General features: G+C 37.2%; 1 protein-coding gene across 1 annotated transcript; it reads left to right on the top strand.

The window, feature by feature from the left end:
* The first annotated feature begins 9240 nt into the window (after positions 1–9240).
* LOC133317715 (phosphatidylinositol 4-phosphate 5-kinase 6-like) lies at positions 9241–12931 on the top strand. Its single transcript, XM_061519598.1, has 8 exons — positions 9241–10274; positions 10549–10716; positions 10995–11160; positions 11456–11572; positions 11650–11843; positions 11965–12107; positions 12192–12273; positions 12646–12931. Exons 1-8 carry the CDS (start codon positions 9256–9258, stop codon positions 12929–12931), a joined length of 2175 nt encoding a protein of 724 aa, XP_061375582.1. The 5' UTR covers positions 9241–9255.
* The last annotated feature ends 5506 nt before the right edge of the window (positions 12932–18437 follow it).

Here is an 18437-nt window from a genome sequence, read left to right as displayed (position 1 = left end):
GCATATTATTGTTGATGCTATGGAGAGCAAAGAATAGGTTCCCATGTCAACAACAAAAGGGGCTCCAATAATTTATCATCTGCTTTTTGCATATGATCTCATGTTTTTCGAGATGCTTCAGAGAAGCGAATCAAAAAAAAAATCATAAACCACTCGAATTTGTTTGGTGTTATTTTTGGGCAAAAGGTGAACAATTGTAACTCCAATATTTTTTTCTCAAGGAATGTAAATAAGGCCTTTACTGAAGATATTTTTAGGATCTGTTGTTTTGCCCAACTAAGAATTTGGGTAGATATCAAGGAGCTATGATGAATCATAGAAAAGTTAACAAGAATATTTATAGTGATATTCTTGATAGGGTTAACAATAGATTAAATAACTAGTCCAGACAAAATCTCCCTATCGCTAGTAGAGTAATTTCTTTCCAAATTTGTTATATCATCCATCCCTATATTCTATATGCAAAACAACCTCTGCCTTCTGGTATTTGAGATAATATTGAAAAGATTCAAAGACGTTTCATCCGCGGTGATATTAATTTGAAGAGGAAAGCTCACCTAGTTTCTTGGGAAAAAATTTGTAAACCCAAAAAATATGGAGGTTTAGATCTTTATAACCTCAAAAATTAAAATAAGGCTTTTCTTCTTAAGATGGCTTGGTCTATATTACAATCTCCTTCTCAACTCTGGTATCAAGTTCTTATAGCCAAATATGGTAGGAAGATGGATCTTTATAAACATACCTTTGGTAAATCCTATTACTCTACTTTGTGGAAAAATCTTTACAAAGTTTGGCCTAGTATGTTGCAGGGACTTGTTTGGGTGATTGGTGATGGTAAAATGGTAAATTACTAGTTAGATAATGGATAACTATGACTTTGAATCTACTTGCCGTAGCAAAACAACCCTTGCAACCTTTCCCACTCAAAAACATGGTGGTTCATTGTGCTAATCACTCATTTGGGAGTTGGAATTTAAATCTCCTCCATGGGTTTTTAGATTAGGATATGATAAATATCATCACCACCGTTCCCCCTAATGTAGCTGCTGGCAGCGATCTTTTAGTTTGGATGGGTTTGAATTTACTTTCTTCTATGGTGAAACATGTCTATTCAAGACTAACGAAGGTTAATCTCCTATCTCTTGACTTCCCTTGGGAGAGAATTTGGAATTGGAAAGGGATTGAGAAACTCAAATTTTAGATATGAAAAATGCTCATAGAAGACTATTAATTAGAAACACATTGCTTTGCGGGGAAATGAGACAGATAGACGCCATTTATGCAACGATAAGGTGAAAACAAATCTTCATGTGCTTAGGGACTACCCTAAACCTCTAATGATTTGGAAAAACTCTTTTTTTCTAGTCTCACCCTCATCTTTTCTTTGATGAACAATGTAACAACCTGATACGTACCGATGTTGTTAACATTGATTATAATATTAAGCGTAGTTACAATCACAGCAGTTCATTTAAAAATACGAGTAAACTTTTTTCTTTTCATTACGTAAGCATTTAAAACAATAATAAAATGTAATGATAAAAGTTATGATCATAACTGAAATCTAAATGCGGAATAATTAAAATGAATACCTAACTATCATATAATGCTTCTCTTAAGTCACTAAGGAGTTCTCATAAACCCACTTAACATAAATTTCACTTTTATAAATTTTACATAACTGAACAGTGTTCAACCTTTTGGTCACTGCGTGATATATCCATGGTACGAACCTCTCATCTTTTAGTATGTTATTCTAAACTCAATTACCCTATGAAGCACCAACATTTCAAAAATCCTAATGTGTCGTGTCTGACACTTCTCGACACTCACGGACACTCCGACACTTCCCGAAACTCCAATACTCGTTGCAAAGACTCAAAAAAGATTCGAAGGTTACCTTGCGTTGCATTTTGAGTTTCAACTATTAGATTATGACTTTATTGAGTTCAATATAAACATTTGGGATATCTTATGTTTCTTTGAAAAATTGATGGGTATTATAAGTTTAGTTTTATTTTTTTGTTAAATTTTTGAATACTAAATATAATATACACTTCATAAATTAAAAATATTATATAATATCAAAACGTGTCTTAACGTGTCGAAATTTAACATTTTTTTGGAATTAACGTGTCGGAGTATCAAGTCGTATCCCGTGTCCCGTGTCGGTGTCGGTGCAACATAGTAATTACCTTTCCAACAAGGTGTCACACACCCCATAAAGTTCTCATTTGCTCGGGTTATCACCGTTTGAAGTTGGACAAGCAAATCTGCCAGCCAACTCAAAATAGGGCACCAAACATATCTTACCATTTCTGCGATTCTGAACAAACAGCTAAACCAATTACTCTCAAATTTTTATACAATAAACTAGACACGTTAAGCTTTAATTTGACATATCATAAGGCTAACGTGAGCAAGAATTGACGAAGGAATAATTTTTGCAAGAAAGTGACCCGACAACCCCTATGTGCAGGGCCATCTGGGCAGCCTCCAGTCAAATGCGTCTACAGGTCGCCACACAGCCTCAAATGCTACCAAATTTTGATACAACATAGTTTACATTTTAAGCTTCAAATTGATGTATGGTTCTCCCCTATTGGACCACTGTGGAGGGGAATATGATCTTCCAAATTAGCCTAAAAATTGTCATTATAGTATAAATTTCGACAGCACCTCCTTTGTTTATTCAACCTATCCCACTTTATCAAAAGTGTGTTATTATACCTCAAGAGTACCTAATAGACAAGGGTGACACTCAAGGACCAAAAATGTCTTGGTGCTCTTACAACCCATAACAATTTGCATTAATTTCATCCATTTATAATCCATTCCTTACTTTGTTAAAACTTAGAATCATTTCAATCACATTATCCATTTTCATTCATTCTTAACAATTTGCATATAAATCATAACCTAGAATAGGCCTATTGCCGTTTCATCACGTACAAGCTTTAAATATTACTCAAGGTCTATAATTAACAATTTACAATTCTTCCAAAATGGTAAGCGTAAATACAAAGAACTCCTCAAAATACCAAAAGTACATAATCAACTAAACTTAGCCAAAATATAGCATGAACAAATAAGACAGGATGCAATACCATAATGCACTATACAATGTTCACGTTATAAGTCTAGCCTATGCCAAAAGTGGCCTCAAAATGCAAAATGCTCTCTAACTCCATGTGCTCATCATGTGGGCCTCTTGCCCATAGCTCGAGCCCCGCTACAACTACCTGAAATAATGCCCCAAACACGGGGTGAGATATACGAATATATCTCAGTAACCCAGAGGTTCTGGAGATCACTTCTCCCAATGGATCACTCAGATGTACTATACAATAATGAATCATAACAACCAAAAAGAGATAAAGCAAGAGATTTAGTGAAGTAGGGATGCATAGGGAGAAAACATATGATGAAGCTGGAATGATCATAGCCAAAAGCACACAACATCTGGCTTATTGGCCTCAGCATATAGCCTACGGGCTCTCATCCAAGAATGTGTTCCCAAAACATCATTCAAGGAACCCACCACCAATACACCCGAGACATTCCTAGAGTGCTCCTTAACGGATAACAGCTCTATGACCCCAGATCAACTGGAACTCCCTCACAGAGACCTATCCAGTGGAAGTCTGTAACGCTAAAAGGCAACTATCTACTGGCCAGAGATACGGTACATCCTATGTACCCAATATATTTACAAATGCATAAGCATGTTATAACTACATTATTGACATACAACCTCCAACCACTACCCCTAATGGACATGGTGGAGCACACACAGAGATTAATCCCAGTACCAAAGGATTACCTTATTAAACCTCTCAAGCTAGGTAGCTCTAATGCAAGTTACACATGAACTTGGTCCAACCAGAAATGCCCACACAACAGGTCATTCCCATATCCATTAGAACCACATAAAACCATTCACTTGGTCATTCAAGCATTCATGCCATTTTCCATAAGGACGAAAGGTAATCCACTAAGCTCACTGCTCAAAGATCACTTTCGTGGGAGGCAACCTACAATGATCACACAAGGATCATCAAATCAATTGTAAAACAAATTGAATTACAAAAAAATGCCCCTACACATAGGTTCGGCCATCAAGGCCCTAAATACAAAATCATGTTGTTAATTTTATTACAACATTCCAATGGCTTCCCAAGCCCACCTCTACATCAATTCAAGTCCTTAATTCCATTCAATTATAACTTAACACCATTTTCCCTAAAATTCCTCATTATGGTCGAAAATTACATCCACAAACATCCAATGGTTTTGCTTCCAATTCACATGCATCACACCAACACACAACCTATTTAAACTTAGCTCCAATCCTCACAACACCAATTACATCAATTTTTCATCATATTTTCCTTATTTTCCCTAATAGGTTGAATTGTGTTTGCATGCATACCAAAGGGTTTTCAATTCAATTCCACACTTCCACACATCATAAAATCCTATAATTAACCAATACAACTACTCCACAACTCAATTATGCAATCACACAACAACCTATATTCACAAAGTCATGCATATCCACCACAAAATTTGCCTAAGTTTTCACACTTTTCCTCAATAAATTTTATGAGCTCAATCATCATAAAATATCATTCTAAGACACGTTTATCTAATACACATTTTCAATTTGAGGTCCCCAACCACATCAATTCACATACCCATGCTCTAGGGATCATGAAATTAATCAACCAAATTATCAAATGAAATGTGTTGAAACTTACCAAGGATTAAAGCCTAAGACTCCTCCACACAATACCCAAGCAATGGTTGATCAAACAACTCCAAGAACACCAAGTTTTCCTCACAAATTCATGGCAATGGGTCTCAAATTTATCTCAAACTAGAGGTTTCAAGACTTGAGAGTAGTATGGTTGGATTTAGAATGCATTTTACTTAAAGTTTGATGTAGTGCATCTTTGGTTTTGGTAGAGATTTGGTGGAGGAAAATCAAGAAGAAAAACTTGCACAATGAAAGGGGAAGCCGCTGGGTGTGCAGAGAGGGAGAGGAAGAAGAAGGAGGAATAGTGCTCAATGCACATGTGTCTTTAATGCACTTAAGTGGGGTGGGTCCCACTGTCACCTCGTGCAATTCAAATTAATTCAAATCTTCCGCTTAAACCACTAAACTTTAATTAATTCCTAAACTATTTAGAAACTTCAAATTTTAACATTCATCAATGTCCTTTAATTTCCCTTAAGCAGATGAATCCAGAGTTTTTCGATTGTTCGGTGAAATCACAGTTTTAAGTTGTTATGTGCATTGTGGGCACGTTTCCCCAAAAATCCTAATTTCAATCAATTTTCATCAGAAATAAAAAATCTTAGTCCTATAAATCATTTCCAACTTATTTTCAAACCTAGAGCTCAAAATTCATTCGGCACACTTTTTGATGCAACTATACCGCTGTATTTTTATCCGGTAAAAACACAATTCATCAAATTTTCAGAAACTTGTCTAACCACTCAATTTTTCGTTCTGAATCCATTTCCAGGGTTATTTTTCCTATCTGAGACCTTCTAATCACATTTCATTTCCTAGGGTTACGTTTTTGATAATTTACCGTTTTACCCTTTTTACGTATTTTGACTCCGAATTGAGGATTTTCACTGATCCTACCCTTTAATCTGTATTCTAACTATAATTATGTGATTTTAAAACTATGAGGTGTTATAAACATGATCTTCTAAGTTGGTTGAAAATGAATATTGCTCATGTTGGTGGAAGGCTAATAGATTGGAGGGATTACTTCTTTGTAACTTGTTAGTTTCTTTGGCATTGGCAAAATAAAGAAATTCATGAGAGTGAGTAAGTAAAACTAGGTAATGAAACAAGTGAGATTCAAAAGTGTATGACTGACATCAACCTAGTTTGCCATAATCCCAAGGAAGGAAATGATCAACCTACTTATACAGAGGAATCAAATCTCTAGTCTCAACCTCAACAAGATTGGTTGAAATTATATGTTGATAGGGCTACTTCAAAAGATAAAGCTGCTTATGGTGGTATCATTTGCAATTCTAGTGGGGATTTGATGGGTGACTTCTCCTTCTTCTTGGGAATCTGCTCTCGATTCAAGTAGAATTATAGACAATACTTCAAGGCTTGGAGTTTGTTTGGTGCCTTGGCCTTAAAAAAGTTATAGTTGATGGTGACTCCTTTTAAGCTATTAACTTGTTTACCATTGTAGGCAATAATGCTCGAGAACTACCTTTGGTAGTTAGCATAACTTGCCATATGCATTCGTTCCATATATTATTCTTTTGTAACTAAGTGCAACATAATTATTCATTAATGCTAAGAAAACTCTTTGGTTTTCCACTTACACTAATGACAGTCATTAACCGTGTACAAAAGTGTGAGTTAACTTTTTTGTTTTCCTTTAATATGATATTACCCTCAACTTACTCATTTATACTTTATATGATTCATAAGTTCACTTATTTAATTCTCTTTACCATGGTTTAAAACGCTAGCCACCCTTAAATAATGGGTACTCACGTTAGGACTCCAAAACATGATGGAAGAGATTTATCTAAATCCTCAATGGCCCAATACCCTTAAAACATCAATGAATAGCACAATAAATTCTATATGTCCTTCCACTAGAGAACAGTCAAAAGAATCGAACTCTACCTTTGTATTAAGCACTGAACAACCCTTACTATGACACCCCGTGAGCTCTCGATTTGTTAACATTACTTATGATATTAAGCACAAAATTATTGATTAATAAAGCAAAAACTATAATATAAGAGTCACAATTACACCTAGGTAAATATGCAAACTTACCCTTTAGCTTTTCTTCATTATGCATTGCAATATACTTTACTTACTTCGTACTTACTCAAAAATATTTATGCTTTTACTTAAACATCTCACATTCTAAATAGTTTATTCATTCAATCATTTTTTTCACATCCATAAGACTTTAGGATTTACAAAGCCACAAGAAAAGGGTAGTCACTTTAAGACATTATGTAATGTTGGGGTTAGATATACTAATCACCTTAATGTCCCTTGAAATTTATTAAGGCACCACAAATCACTAGAAGTGGATTTATGCCTTCCAAAACATGAGTAAGCAATCTAAATTATGATGGGAAAGATTATCTAACTCCTTTATGGTCTCTTACCCTTAGAACATCACTAAATATCACAATAGATCCAAGAATCTTTCATTGAAGAACAATCAAAAGAACTAGACTCAATTGTGGAACTAGACATTGAATAGTCCTTACCATTTTCAGAACTGGTATTATCTCGATTCACCATTAATTCTCATATTTAATTATGATAAACTAGACATCTCAAGCTTTCTAACGATATATTACAAGCCTCAATTGGATTTGTATAACTTTAGTTACATCTATCTCAAACTAACTGCTTCAAATCTGACTTCCAGAAAATCGGGCAAAAACTTCAAATCATAGCTGAGAATATTTCACTTCTTTGAAAATTCTCATATTCTAGGACAAGAAAGTAGGCATCATAAGCTTTAATTTGATACCTTACACATTCCACTTGGTTAAAAATTGAATAAGTTATGGGCGTTCTAAATTGACCCTTACATTTTTATAACCAAAAGCATTACACCTTAATGTCCCTTAAAATTTATCAAGGCACCACAAATCACTAGAAGTATATTTATTCCTTCCAAAACATGAGTAAGCAATCTAAATTATGATGGGAAAGATTATCTAACTCCCTTAAGGTCTCCTACCCTTAAAACATCACTAAATATCACAATAGATCTAAGAGTCTTTCATTGAAGAACAATCAAAAGAAACAGACTCAATTGTTAAACTAAACACTAAATGGTCCTTATCGTTTTCAGAACTGGTATTATCTCGGTTCACCATTAATCCTTATATTTTATTATGATAAACTAGACATCTCAAGATTTCTAAAGACGTATTACAAGCTCAATTGGATTTGTATAACTTGAGATACGTGTGTCATAAATCAATTGCTTCAAACCAGACTTTCAGAAAAAGGGCAGAAACTTCAAATCATAGCCGGGAATGTTTCACTTTCCAGAAAATTCTCATATTCTAGGACAAGAAATCATACATCCTAAGCTTTAATTTGATACCTATACATCCAATTTGGTTAAAAATTGAATAAGTTATGGGCATGCTAAATTGACCCTTACATTTTTATAACCAAAAGCCGAAATTTACATATTTTATTTTTAGGTAATCAAAGAGTCATGGAAAAATTGGCACTACATAGTAACAGTTCAGAATAATCTTTGTTGTATAAATTAAAATGAGTTCTGTTAGTAGAATCACACTTTGACAGATTTAATCACCACCTTTCATTTTTTTTTTCATAACTATCTCACACACACAAATCAATGCCAAAATAGACAGCAGTGGATAATGATTTTGGTAGGAAGTTTTAAAATAAATTTGGAGAGAAAATATTTTGTCCTAAATATGAAATAAAAATCATATGATTAATAGGCAAAACTTAAAATTTTATATAAAAAACGACAACTAAAATTAGGACTAATTTGCTAAGAATGGCATTGACATCCTCTCCTCCACGATCCTCTCATTCTTCCAATTGTCTAGTTTGCTATTACTTTTAGGAGCCATTTTCGGAATCATTAGAATGATGAGTTGAATCTCTTTGGTCCAAACCATCTAAAGAAAGAAAACAAACAAAAAGCAGAAAAAAGAAAGTTAATAAAATAAATTAATTAATTAATTAAATAATTTTTGCCAAAACAAAAAAACCAAAGACAAAAAAAAAAGGGGAAAAAAAGAAAAGCCAGTTACTGGTTCCAACCAACCTTTTTGCTTTCCCTGTCAATCTAACAGCGACAAGTTTCTTTCAAAATCTGAACACAACCCATTATACCAAACCAAATAAGGAACGAAAATCTGGGGAAAAGAAACAAACTTGGCATTGGGTTTTGATTTTTTTATTTTCATTCTGTTTGTTTCTTCTCCTTCCTGGGTTTGCTGCAGAAATGCTTTCTGCAACTTTGCTTTCGAAGAAGATTATACATTGACAGGGATTTTTCATGTGGGCATTGATGGGTGAAGGTGAATAAACAAAGGTGAGGGTGTGTGAGGGAGAGGGTGGAACAAAGTTGAAACCTTTAGAGAAGAATGAACAAAGAGCTTACCAGCATTGTGAAGGTTTGGGAAGCAGCAGTTAGGAAATCAGCTGGTCCAAAGAAAAGGTCAAAAAGCATTTTCACACCAATGTCTGTTGCCCATGTTGATGATGATGATGAGCCAAGGCAAGGAGAGGTGTACCAGGTTGAGAAGATTCTCTTCAATGGTGACTTCTACACAGGTAAATGGCTTGACAATTTTCCCCATGGTCATGGAAAATATTTGTGGATAGATGGGTGCATGTATGTTGGTGAATGGCAGAAAGGAAGCATCATCGGGAAGGGTAGGTTTAGCTGGCCAAGTGGTGCTACCTATGAAGGTGATTTCAAGATTGGATATATGGATGGTAAAGGAACTTACATAGGTTCTTCTGGGGACACCTACAAAGGTTGTTGGGTGATGGATTTGAGACATGGTCAGGGAACTCAGAGTTATCCTAATGGGGATTTCTATGATGGGGAATGGCGCAAGGGGATGCAGAATGGGCATGGGAGGTACCAATGGAAGAATGGGAACCATTACATTGGTCAATGGAGGCATGGTTCCTTTTATGGGAATGGTACAATGATGTGGTGCAATGGTAATAGGTATGATGGTTGTTGGGAAGAGGGTTTGCCTAAAGGAAATGGTACATTCAGGTGGGCTGATGGGAGTTTCTATGTTGGGGTATGGAGTTTAGATCCAAAGGAGCAAAGTGGGACTTATTACCCTTCTGGTTCTTCTGATGGTAATTTGGAATGGGATCCTCAGGACCTTTACTCTGTGGACTTGAATGATTGCAATATTTTTCCTTGTGAGAAGGTGTCAATTTATCCTTCACAGAAGACTTTGGACATGCTTGGGTTAGATGATGATAAGCGCCCAATTTCTAAGAAGGGAACTGATGCTAGTGGGAGGCCAAGGTATCCTTCAGTGGATGGAAGGCTTAGTAATTACAGTTCTGAAGATGGTTCTTATTCTTGTGATGGCTGGAGGAGTCCTCAGGTTGATCATTCTGTTCCAAGAGTGCCACATTTGAGATTGAAGGCTCCCAAGAGACAGGGGGAGAATATATCTAAAGGGCATAAGAACTATGAGCTCATGCTTAATCTGCAGCTAGGTATCAGGTACTGATCATAGTTGGTTTCCTGGGATTTACTCTTATTTATCTTGTTTATTTCAGCTTTTTCTTCTCTCATCGAGTTAAACATTTAGCATTTCTTTTTTCTTTCCTGTTGAGTGATAGATTGATAGCTTGTATCTTTTAGGGTGAGGAATTGGCTTCCTTTAAATGTCTTTCATCCAATGGGGCAATGATGAATATGGCATTCTGGAAAATCATATTTCCTTCCATGATTCTAATTTTAACTGCATGGTTGTTAATTTCTTGTGGCAGCACAGACACGCTGTTGGAAGACCTGCTCCAAGTACATCTCTTGATTTGAAGTCTTCTGCATTTGATCCCAAAGAAAAAGTATGGACTAAATTCCCACCAGAAGGATCGAAGCACACGCCACCTCACCCATCTTGCGAGTTTAGATGGAAAGACTACTGCCCTGTAGTGTTCAGGTAAGCTTTCGAACAAAATCTCAAGACTAAATGGTTCTTTTTTTCTGTGTTTTATTCCACGGAAATTTGATTTGTTCATTTGGTTAACCATGTTTTTGTATCAGAATCTGCTAACGTGTGTTATCTTGATAATTTATAACATTCTTTTGACATGCTTTTATGAAGGTCTTCTAGGAATAACATGAAGATTTGTATTTGCAAGAGTCTCTGACTATTAGAACTTTATTTGTTTATCCAAATTCACAGATCCTGATGGGTCATTGCATTTGTATTTGCAGGGCTCTCAGAAAATTGTTCAAGGTAGATCCAGCTGATTACATGATATCATTATGTGGGGATGAAGCCCTTCGGGAGCTCTCATCCCCTGGAAAAAGTGGAAGTTTTTTTTATTTGACCAATGATGACCGATACATGATAAAGACCATGAAGAAATCAGAAACAAAAGTGAGTTCCCCTTTAGTTGGCTAGATATAATATATGCTTTGAGGTTTTGTAATTCTCCTAACCATACACTATTATCACCTTGCTTGTCAAGAATTAGAAAGTTCAAGCAGTAATGGAATAATCCTAAAGAACAACAACTACTATATATTAAGAAAATCTATTTCAAACTTAGTTGGTTGCCATTTGCAACAAGGTCACTTTGGTATGATAGTTTTCAATTGCTGCTTCATAATAGAGTTTATTTTATTTATCTACTGAAAATTATTTCATCCAAAACTACATAAAATGGTTGCAGGTTTTCTTGAGAATGCTACCTGGTTACTACAAACATGTTCGGGCTTTTGAGAACACTCTAGTCACCAAGTTCTTTGGCCTCCATTGTGTTAGACTAACAGGAGCTGCACAAAAGAAGGTAATGCTGAGGTTTGTATAAACTTGTGCTTTGACAAAAAAACATTTATACTTGACTTCACTTGATAAAAATTTCAGGTTCGATTTGTCATCATGGGAAATCTATTCTGTTCACAATATCCCATCCATAGGCGTTTTGACTTAAAAGGTTCAACCTTTGGTCGCACAACTGATAAACCTGAGTCAGAAATAGAGCCTACAACAACACTTAAGGACCTTGACCTAAATTATATATTCCGGTTGCGAAAGTCTTGGTTTCAAGAATTCTGCAGGTACTCTGTGTGTGTAACATGTAGGACACTGCACTATACTAGTTTTTGTTTCATCAAGCACATTTTATTAGCTGCTATGTCAATAAAACCTGGTTATATTTTCTAACATTCCTTCTTGCAGGCAAGTGGATAGGGACTGTGACTTTCTTGAACAAGAGAGGATTATGGATTACAGTATGCTGGTAGGTCTTCACTTTCGAGGAGTATCATGTAGTGACAACATTACACCTTCGGGTCGCAGTTCAGGTGTCCAAACCCCAACTGGTTAGTAATATCTTGTCTGAGATGGATTTTCTTAATTTTACTTGCAAAAAGAATTTTTTCTGAATGCATGAACTTGTATTGCAGGTAATGGCAACATTGATGATGGAGCCCCTCGTCTTTCTGGGGTGGATGTTGATCATCTTGTAACAGATCCTAGTCGGTATAAGTCTATCAACACATCATGGGAAAAGTTTCAAGTTTTTAATAAATCTAGCTTTGATACTATTTTGGTGATGCATCACACATGTAGCAATCCTAATTAACTCAGATGTGACAGTTTACTTTCCATTATATCATGCATTGCTTCTGAATGCATTGTTGATACTTTTACTTCACATTTTCTTCACACCTTTTTTTTCCACCTAAAACCTGCATAAATGCTGATTTTGCACCAATACTGAAGCTTTCACTATCATACCTTGATTCTCTTCATATTTGCATGTAAAGAACCAATTAAACTCAAAAGCTTAAGCTGTTGGGTGAGGCTACATTAATGGTTTTATACTTCTCTAACACTGTATTTTGTTTCATGTTTCAGGTTGATTCAGTTAGGTATAAACATGCCAGCGCGGGCTGAATCGACTATGCGAAAAAGTGTTTGTGACACTCCTCAGCTTGTTGGAGAACCAACAGGGGAGTTATATGAGATCGTCATCTTTTTTGGTATAATAGACATATTACAAGACTATGATATTAGTAAAAAGCTTGAACATGCTTACAAATCATTCCAATATGATCCAACCTCAATCTCTGCTGTTGATCCAAGGCTATACTCAAGACGGTTTCGCGATTTCGTCTTCAGAGTTTTTGTAGAGGACAATTAAGTGTTTAGTTTTGAAGCTGAATATTCAAATTGCAGTCAGATTAAGGAGATGACAGCACTAACCAGCATATTGATAATCCATACCCAGAATGGCCACCAAAGGACACTAGTTGGAGGGTTTTTTGTTGCTTAAAGGAATTACAGATTTCTGAAATTTGTTCATTTCTCCCTCCATCGTCACCCTTCTACAGTTGTGATTTTTTTATATTTTAATTATAGTCACAGTTAATGTATGGTGTAGTGTAGATCAATGTTGTTAAGAGTTACACAAGCCTTTTCCAATTGTAAATGAATCAACAAAAGGGTCAAACAACATTGGATATTATTCTGTTACATTTTTTTTTTGTCCCGGGTGAACCTCTGAGGTCTCACCACTGAATAAAAGTGTACAGAAAATGAGGTGGAGGGTATTAAGATTTTTTGTGTATAGATCTTCTATCACATTCGGATGGCATGTGATTTTAATTTAACTAACACTTCATTTTGTGTAATGGTGCACCTTTTGCATGCTATATCCCTGGGGTTATTTATGTAAATCAAAGTTTAAAAACTTTGCAATGTTTCAGTGGATTGGTGAAAATATTGAACAACTTTCAACCTAATGAGCTAGGGGAAGATTATATTTACAAACTTTTACAAACTGCACTAAGTCTGACCGGTCATACTTTAATTAAGAGTGTATGACTGGACATACTTAGTGTAATTTATAAAAAAAATTTGTAGACGGATTCTTCTATATCTTGAAATTATGCTAATAGCTAAAGTACTATGAACAAGATTTTGTTAGAAACAAACTATTTTAGTGGTTTTATTTGCTTGTACTGAGTAACTTTTCAAGGCAAGCTCACGAGACGAAATTTGTTGGTGTTTTTTTTCTTAGAAACACGAACCTACGCTTTTCCGATTTTGCACCGTTATGTATACTTTTTATAGAGTTGTTTGTATAGGGGGATCAGCTTGACCAGCATTGGTTGGACTGATTCATAGGTTTAGTGCACCCGTGAACGAATTTTAACATTTTGGTTTTACCGGGATGACATCGGAGTTTTCATCATATTTAAACCCAAAATTTTATAGATATAAGTATGCATTCATACGGTTCTTACTTTATTCATTTTTAACCGATGTAAGAAGAGTTCATCACTATTCATACCTAAATATTTTTGTTATGGACTCGTATAAGGGGCCCATTGAATGACAGACTCAATAATGGGCAATTTAATATGTGAATCAATTATAATTACGGATAGTATCCATCAAGGATACTAATCCTAATACGACAGTATAGCGAGCAGGCTTGAGCCCTTATCAGAGGCACCAAAGGCCCATATCATACTACCCACAGATAACCTCTATAAATACAAGGTAAACCCTAAAAATACGTTACGCTCTCTCTCTTACTGTTATGCTGTCATTGTGCACACACACACCCCTTTTGGCAAAGCCATTATTTGTTTATTGTGCACAGTGATCTGCTTGACTCAAGGGTATCTCATTTATAAATACCTTGGAGAGGGCACTAGATCCAAGATTAACGCACCAGTCCATTGGGCTGGACATCTCTGTCTCTAAGACAGAACATTGGCACCTTCTGTGGGGAATCATCTCTTTGAATTTGATATTCCCACAATTCTGACTGACGACGGCAGTTCTTACAAGGAGCAATAGCCAACAGCCACCCCAAAACCAGAATCAGCCGCTGGATCCAGTCCTAGAAGAGGTAAATCAACCTCAAAACCAGTCTGGAAACAATGTGGATTATGATCATGTTCATATCAGTGAGGATGTGTCAGACACGACTTCCAATCCAGCACCCCGCAACCTAGTGGCGGTCCCAATTCCAAACAATCCCTCTCAACATCCAGGGGATTTTGCTGCACGTGTTGCCCAATCTGCAGATCCTGACTCTTGGCTGGCTCAAAACGCGTTTGCTGCAATTTTGCAGCAAATGACAGAGATGGAGAATCGTAATAACCTCTAGCGACAACAAGACTTCCAAAGGATACAGGAAGAAAATACGAGGAGAATGCGGGATCTGGAACAACGCTTAATGGGGATGACTGGACCTGGGGCAAGAGGAACCGAAGGCCAAGATGCTAATGGCTGTGAAGGGAATCGCAACTCGGAGCATCAAAACCGGATCATTGAGGCGGAAAACCGAGAAAGGCCCAATCCGGTGAGCATGTTAAACCCGAACCTGGAGAACCTTCCAATGGGTGACCAGAATGCTCCTGTGCAGACCCTAACCCAGAACACTTCAGCAGAAGCAAATGGACAGAGATGCCAGGATGGAATGCACCCCAACCAGAATGCATAAATCATCAGAGGGCGCGTGGAACCCGGTGGCTACAGGAGGAAATATAGTAGGGGGTAGTATAATAACAGCCCTTTTACTGGGGAGATTTTAAATGCTCCTTTCCCGGAGGATTTTGATTCGGCACGTCTACCGAAATATGACGGAAGTCAAGACACATAGGTCCACATAGATGCTTTTGATACGGACATGTATATCCGAGGAATAGATGAGCCTCTCATATCCCAGATATTTGCCATAATTTTGACTGGGGCTATGCAGGCTTGGTTCTCAACCTTACCTGCCAACTCCATCCGGTCTTTTGAGGAATTTGGGGAGAAGTTCCTCCTGAATTTTGCAACAAGCAAAAAACATCCCAAATTCGAGTTCGCACTTGGAAAGGTACGACAACAACCTGGAGAAACCCTCCAGAGGTACCTCAACCGGTTCAAGGATGCTGCCTTGCAGGTGCCGGGTTTGCAAGAAAATGTCCACGTACATCTCATTATGGCTGGCTTGGAAGGAGCATCTAGGCTAGCCAAGTCGGTCTATAAAGACTCAGTGAAGACGGTGGAGGAATTCAGGACTCGTTCGAAGAAGTACCTAGAACTAGAGCAAATGGAGATAGCAAATGCGCAATCCGAAGAAGGAAAAAAGAATGAGACCGAGAAGGAGGAGCCCGACCCTGAAAGAAAAGGAGCGGACCTGTAATAAAAAGAAAGATTCAAGAAATAAGATCCTGGATGACAGAGACCGGATTGGGAGATATGAGAAATATACGTCGTTGAATGCCTCACGCTCTCAAATTTGGAGGGAAGCGGCAATGACAGAGATGAAAAAGGTAGATAAACCACGACCCACATTTGATAGAGGAGGTTTGGGTGAATTCAAATATTGCACCTTTCATGATGGACCAGGTCACAATACGGATCAATGCTGGGACCTCCGAGATGCTGTGAAGAAATTTGTTAGAGAAGGTAAACTACGCCAGTATGTGATCAAAACTCAGGGTGCTAAGAACAACAACAAAAAATCTGGAAACAGGAAGAGGAGCAAGAGTTCGGTCCCTGAGAAGAAAAAGAAGGAAGAAAGGAATCAAAAAGATGATTCCAATAACAATGAGTTCCCGGAAGCAGAATTTGATTGTAATGTGATCAGTGGAGCTTTGGGAGGAGGAGGAGACACTGTCAGTGCTAGGCGAAAGTATTTGAAAGAGGTGCTTTCAATCCAGGATCGTTCTAAATTCAAGGAGGATCCCAGCAAACCAGAACCTCCTCTATGCTATTTCACAAAAGAATATATGCAAGGTGTGTTTCCAGGACATGTAGATGGGCTGGTCATCACTGGAACCCTAGTGAGTTGTCGGGTCAAGAAGATCTTCATAGATGCAGGAAGTAGTGTCGACATTATACTATGGGGTGCCTTCAAAAAGATGAATCTTGATGAGGAGGACCTCAAGCCCTGTAAGACAACCTTGATAGCTTTAAATGGAGAAAATACACCTTCTAAAGGCTACATAGACCTCAGGTTAACCCTGGGACAAAGGAAGCATTCAAGTCAGAACGAGTAAGATTTATAGTGGCTGATTTTCCATCAGAATACAATGTAATTCTAGGGATACCAACCATACATAAATAGGACATGCTAGTCTCCATAAAGCATCAAAAGATAAAGATAGTAAGCAGCAAAAATGAGATTATTACCATCAGTGGTGATCAGAAAGAATCTAGAGAATGCTACTTTGAAACAGTGAAAGGGAACGAAGGTGGACATCTAAGTCCACCCCGGATACGTCAGGGGGACAAAGTTGCCAAGAAGGAAATCTCTCATTGTTCAGAAAAACCCATCAATATGGTTGAACTGGATTGAGAGAAGAAGTGATTCCCAGGCCAGAGCCAGATGGGGAATTAGAAGACCTTGTACTGGGAAAAGAACCTGGTCAATTTACCCGAATTGATAAGACCATATATCCCAACGTCAAGGAAGAGTTAGCCGGATTTCTAAAAAGCAACACAGATGTTTTTGCATGGAAGTCATCAAAAATTCCTGGCATAGACCCAACTTTTTGCTGCCACAAGCTAGAAGTTTACCCGGGATCGCAGCTGGTTTCTCAAAAGAAAATAAAGCTGGGCCAGAAAGCAAACAAGTTCTGGAGGAACATGTGAAGGAATTGCTGGATGCCGGGTTTATTCGCGAAATACAATATACAACCTGGCTTGCAAATGTCGTTATGGTGAAAAAACCTAATGGCAAATGGAGAGTCTGTACTGATTATACAGATTTAAATAAGGTATGCCCAAAGGATTCTTATCCTATGCCTAACATAGATCAGCTAATGGACAATTCAGCTGGATTCCAATTGCTATCCTTCATGGATGCTTATTCTGGTTATAATCAGATTATGATGTATCCTGAAGATCAAGAGAAAACTGCCTTTATTGCTGAAAATGCCAATTATTGCTACAATGTGATGCCATTTGGGCTTAAAAACTCTAGGGCTACGTACCAAAGAATGATGAATAAAGTGTTCGAAGATCAACTGGGCAAGAATGTAGAAGTATAGATCGATGATATGATCGTTAAAACTTTCGACATTGCCAACCATATTCGAGATCTGGAACGGACATTCCAAAAGCTACGGAAATACCATATTCGTCTAAACCCGGTAAAATGTGCTTTTGGAGTTCCAGCAGGAAAATTCTTGGATTTTATGCTAACCAATAGGGGAATTGAAGCAAACCCTGATAAGTGCAAATAAGTGCTTGATATGAAAGCACCCCAGAATAAGAATGAGGTTCAACAATTGATTGGTAGGTTGGCTGCGCTAACTCGGTTCCTACCCAAGTCTGTTGAAAATGCCCTCCCATTTTTCAAGTTACTAAAGAAGGGAGTTATGCAAGGATGGAACCCGGAATGTCAATCCGCGTTCGATAAAGTTAAGAAATGCTTGGCAACCCCACCAGTACTATCTAAGCCAGAACCAGGAGAAACTCTAATCCTGTACTTGGCTGTGGGGGAAGAAGCTATAAGCGCTATCCTGATAAAGGAAACTAGCAAAAAACAAGAGCCGATTTACTTCGTCAGTAGGGCCTTGTAAGGTCCCGAGTTGAGGTACTAAAAGCTGGAAAATGTGGCCTTCACTTTGCTGATCACGGCAAGAAGACTACGACCACATTTTCAAGGACACCAGATAATAGTCCGAACAAATCAGCCT

The sequence above is a fragment of the Gastrolobium bilobum genome, unplaced genomic scaffold (assembly GCF_033153095.1).
Source record: "Gastrolobium bilobum isolate Gb01-03AN ecotype WA unplaced genomic scaffold, APGP_CSIRO_Gbil_v1 utg18935, whole genome shotgun sequence".
Taxonomy (NCBI): domain Eukaryota; kingdom Viridiplantae; phylum Streptophyta; class Magnoliopsida; order Fabales; family Fabaceae; genus Gastrolobium; species Gastrolobium bilobum.
Note: the sequence above shows the minus strand (reverse complement) of the source record. Positions and strands in the feature narration are given on the sequence as shown.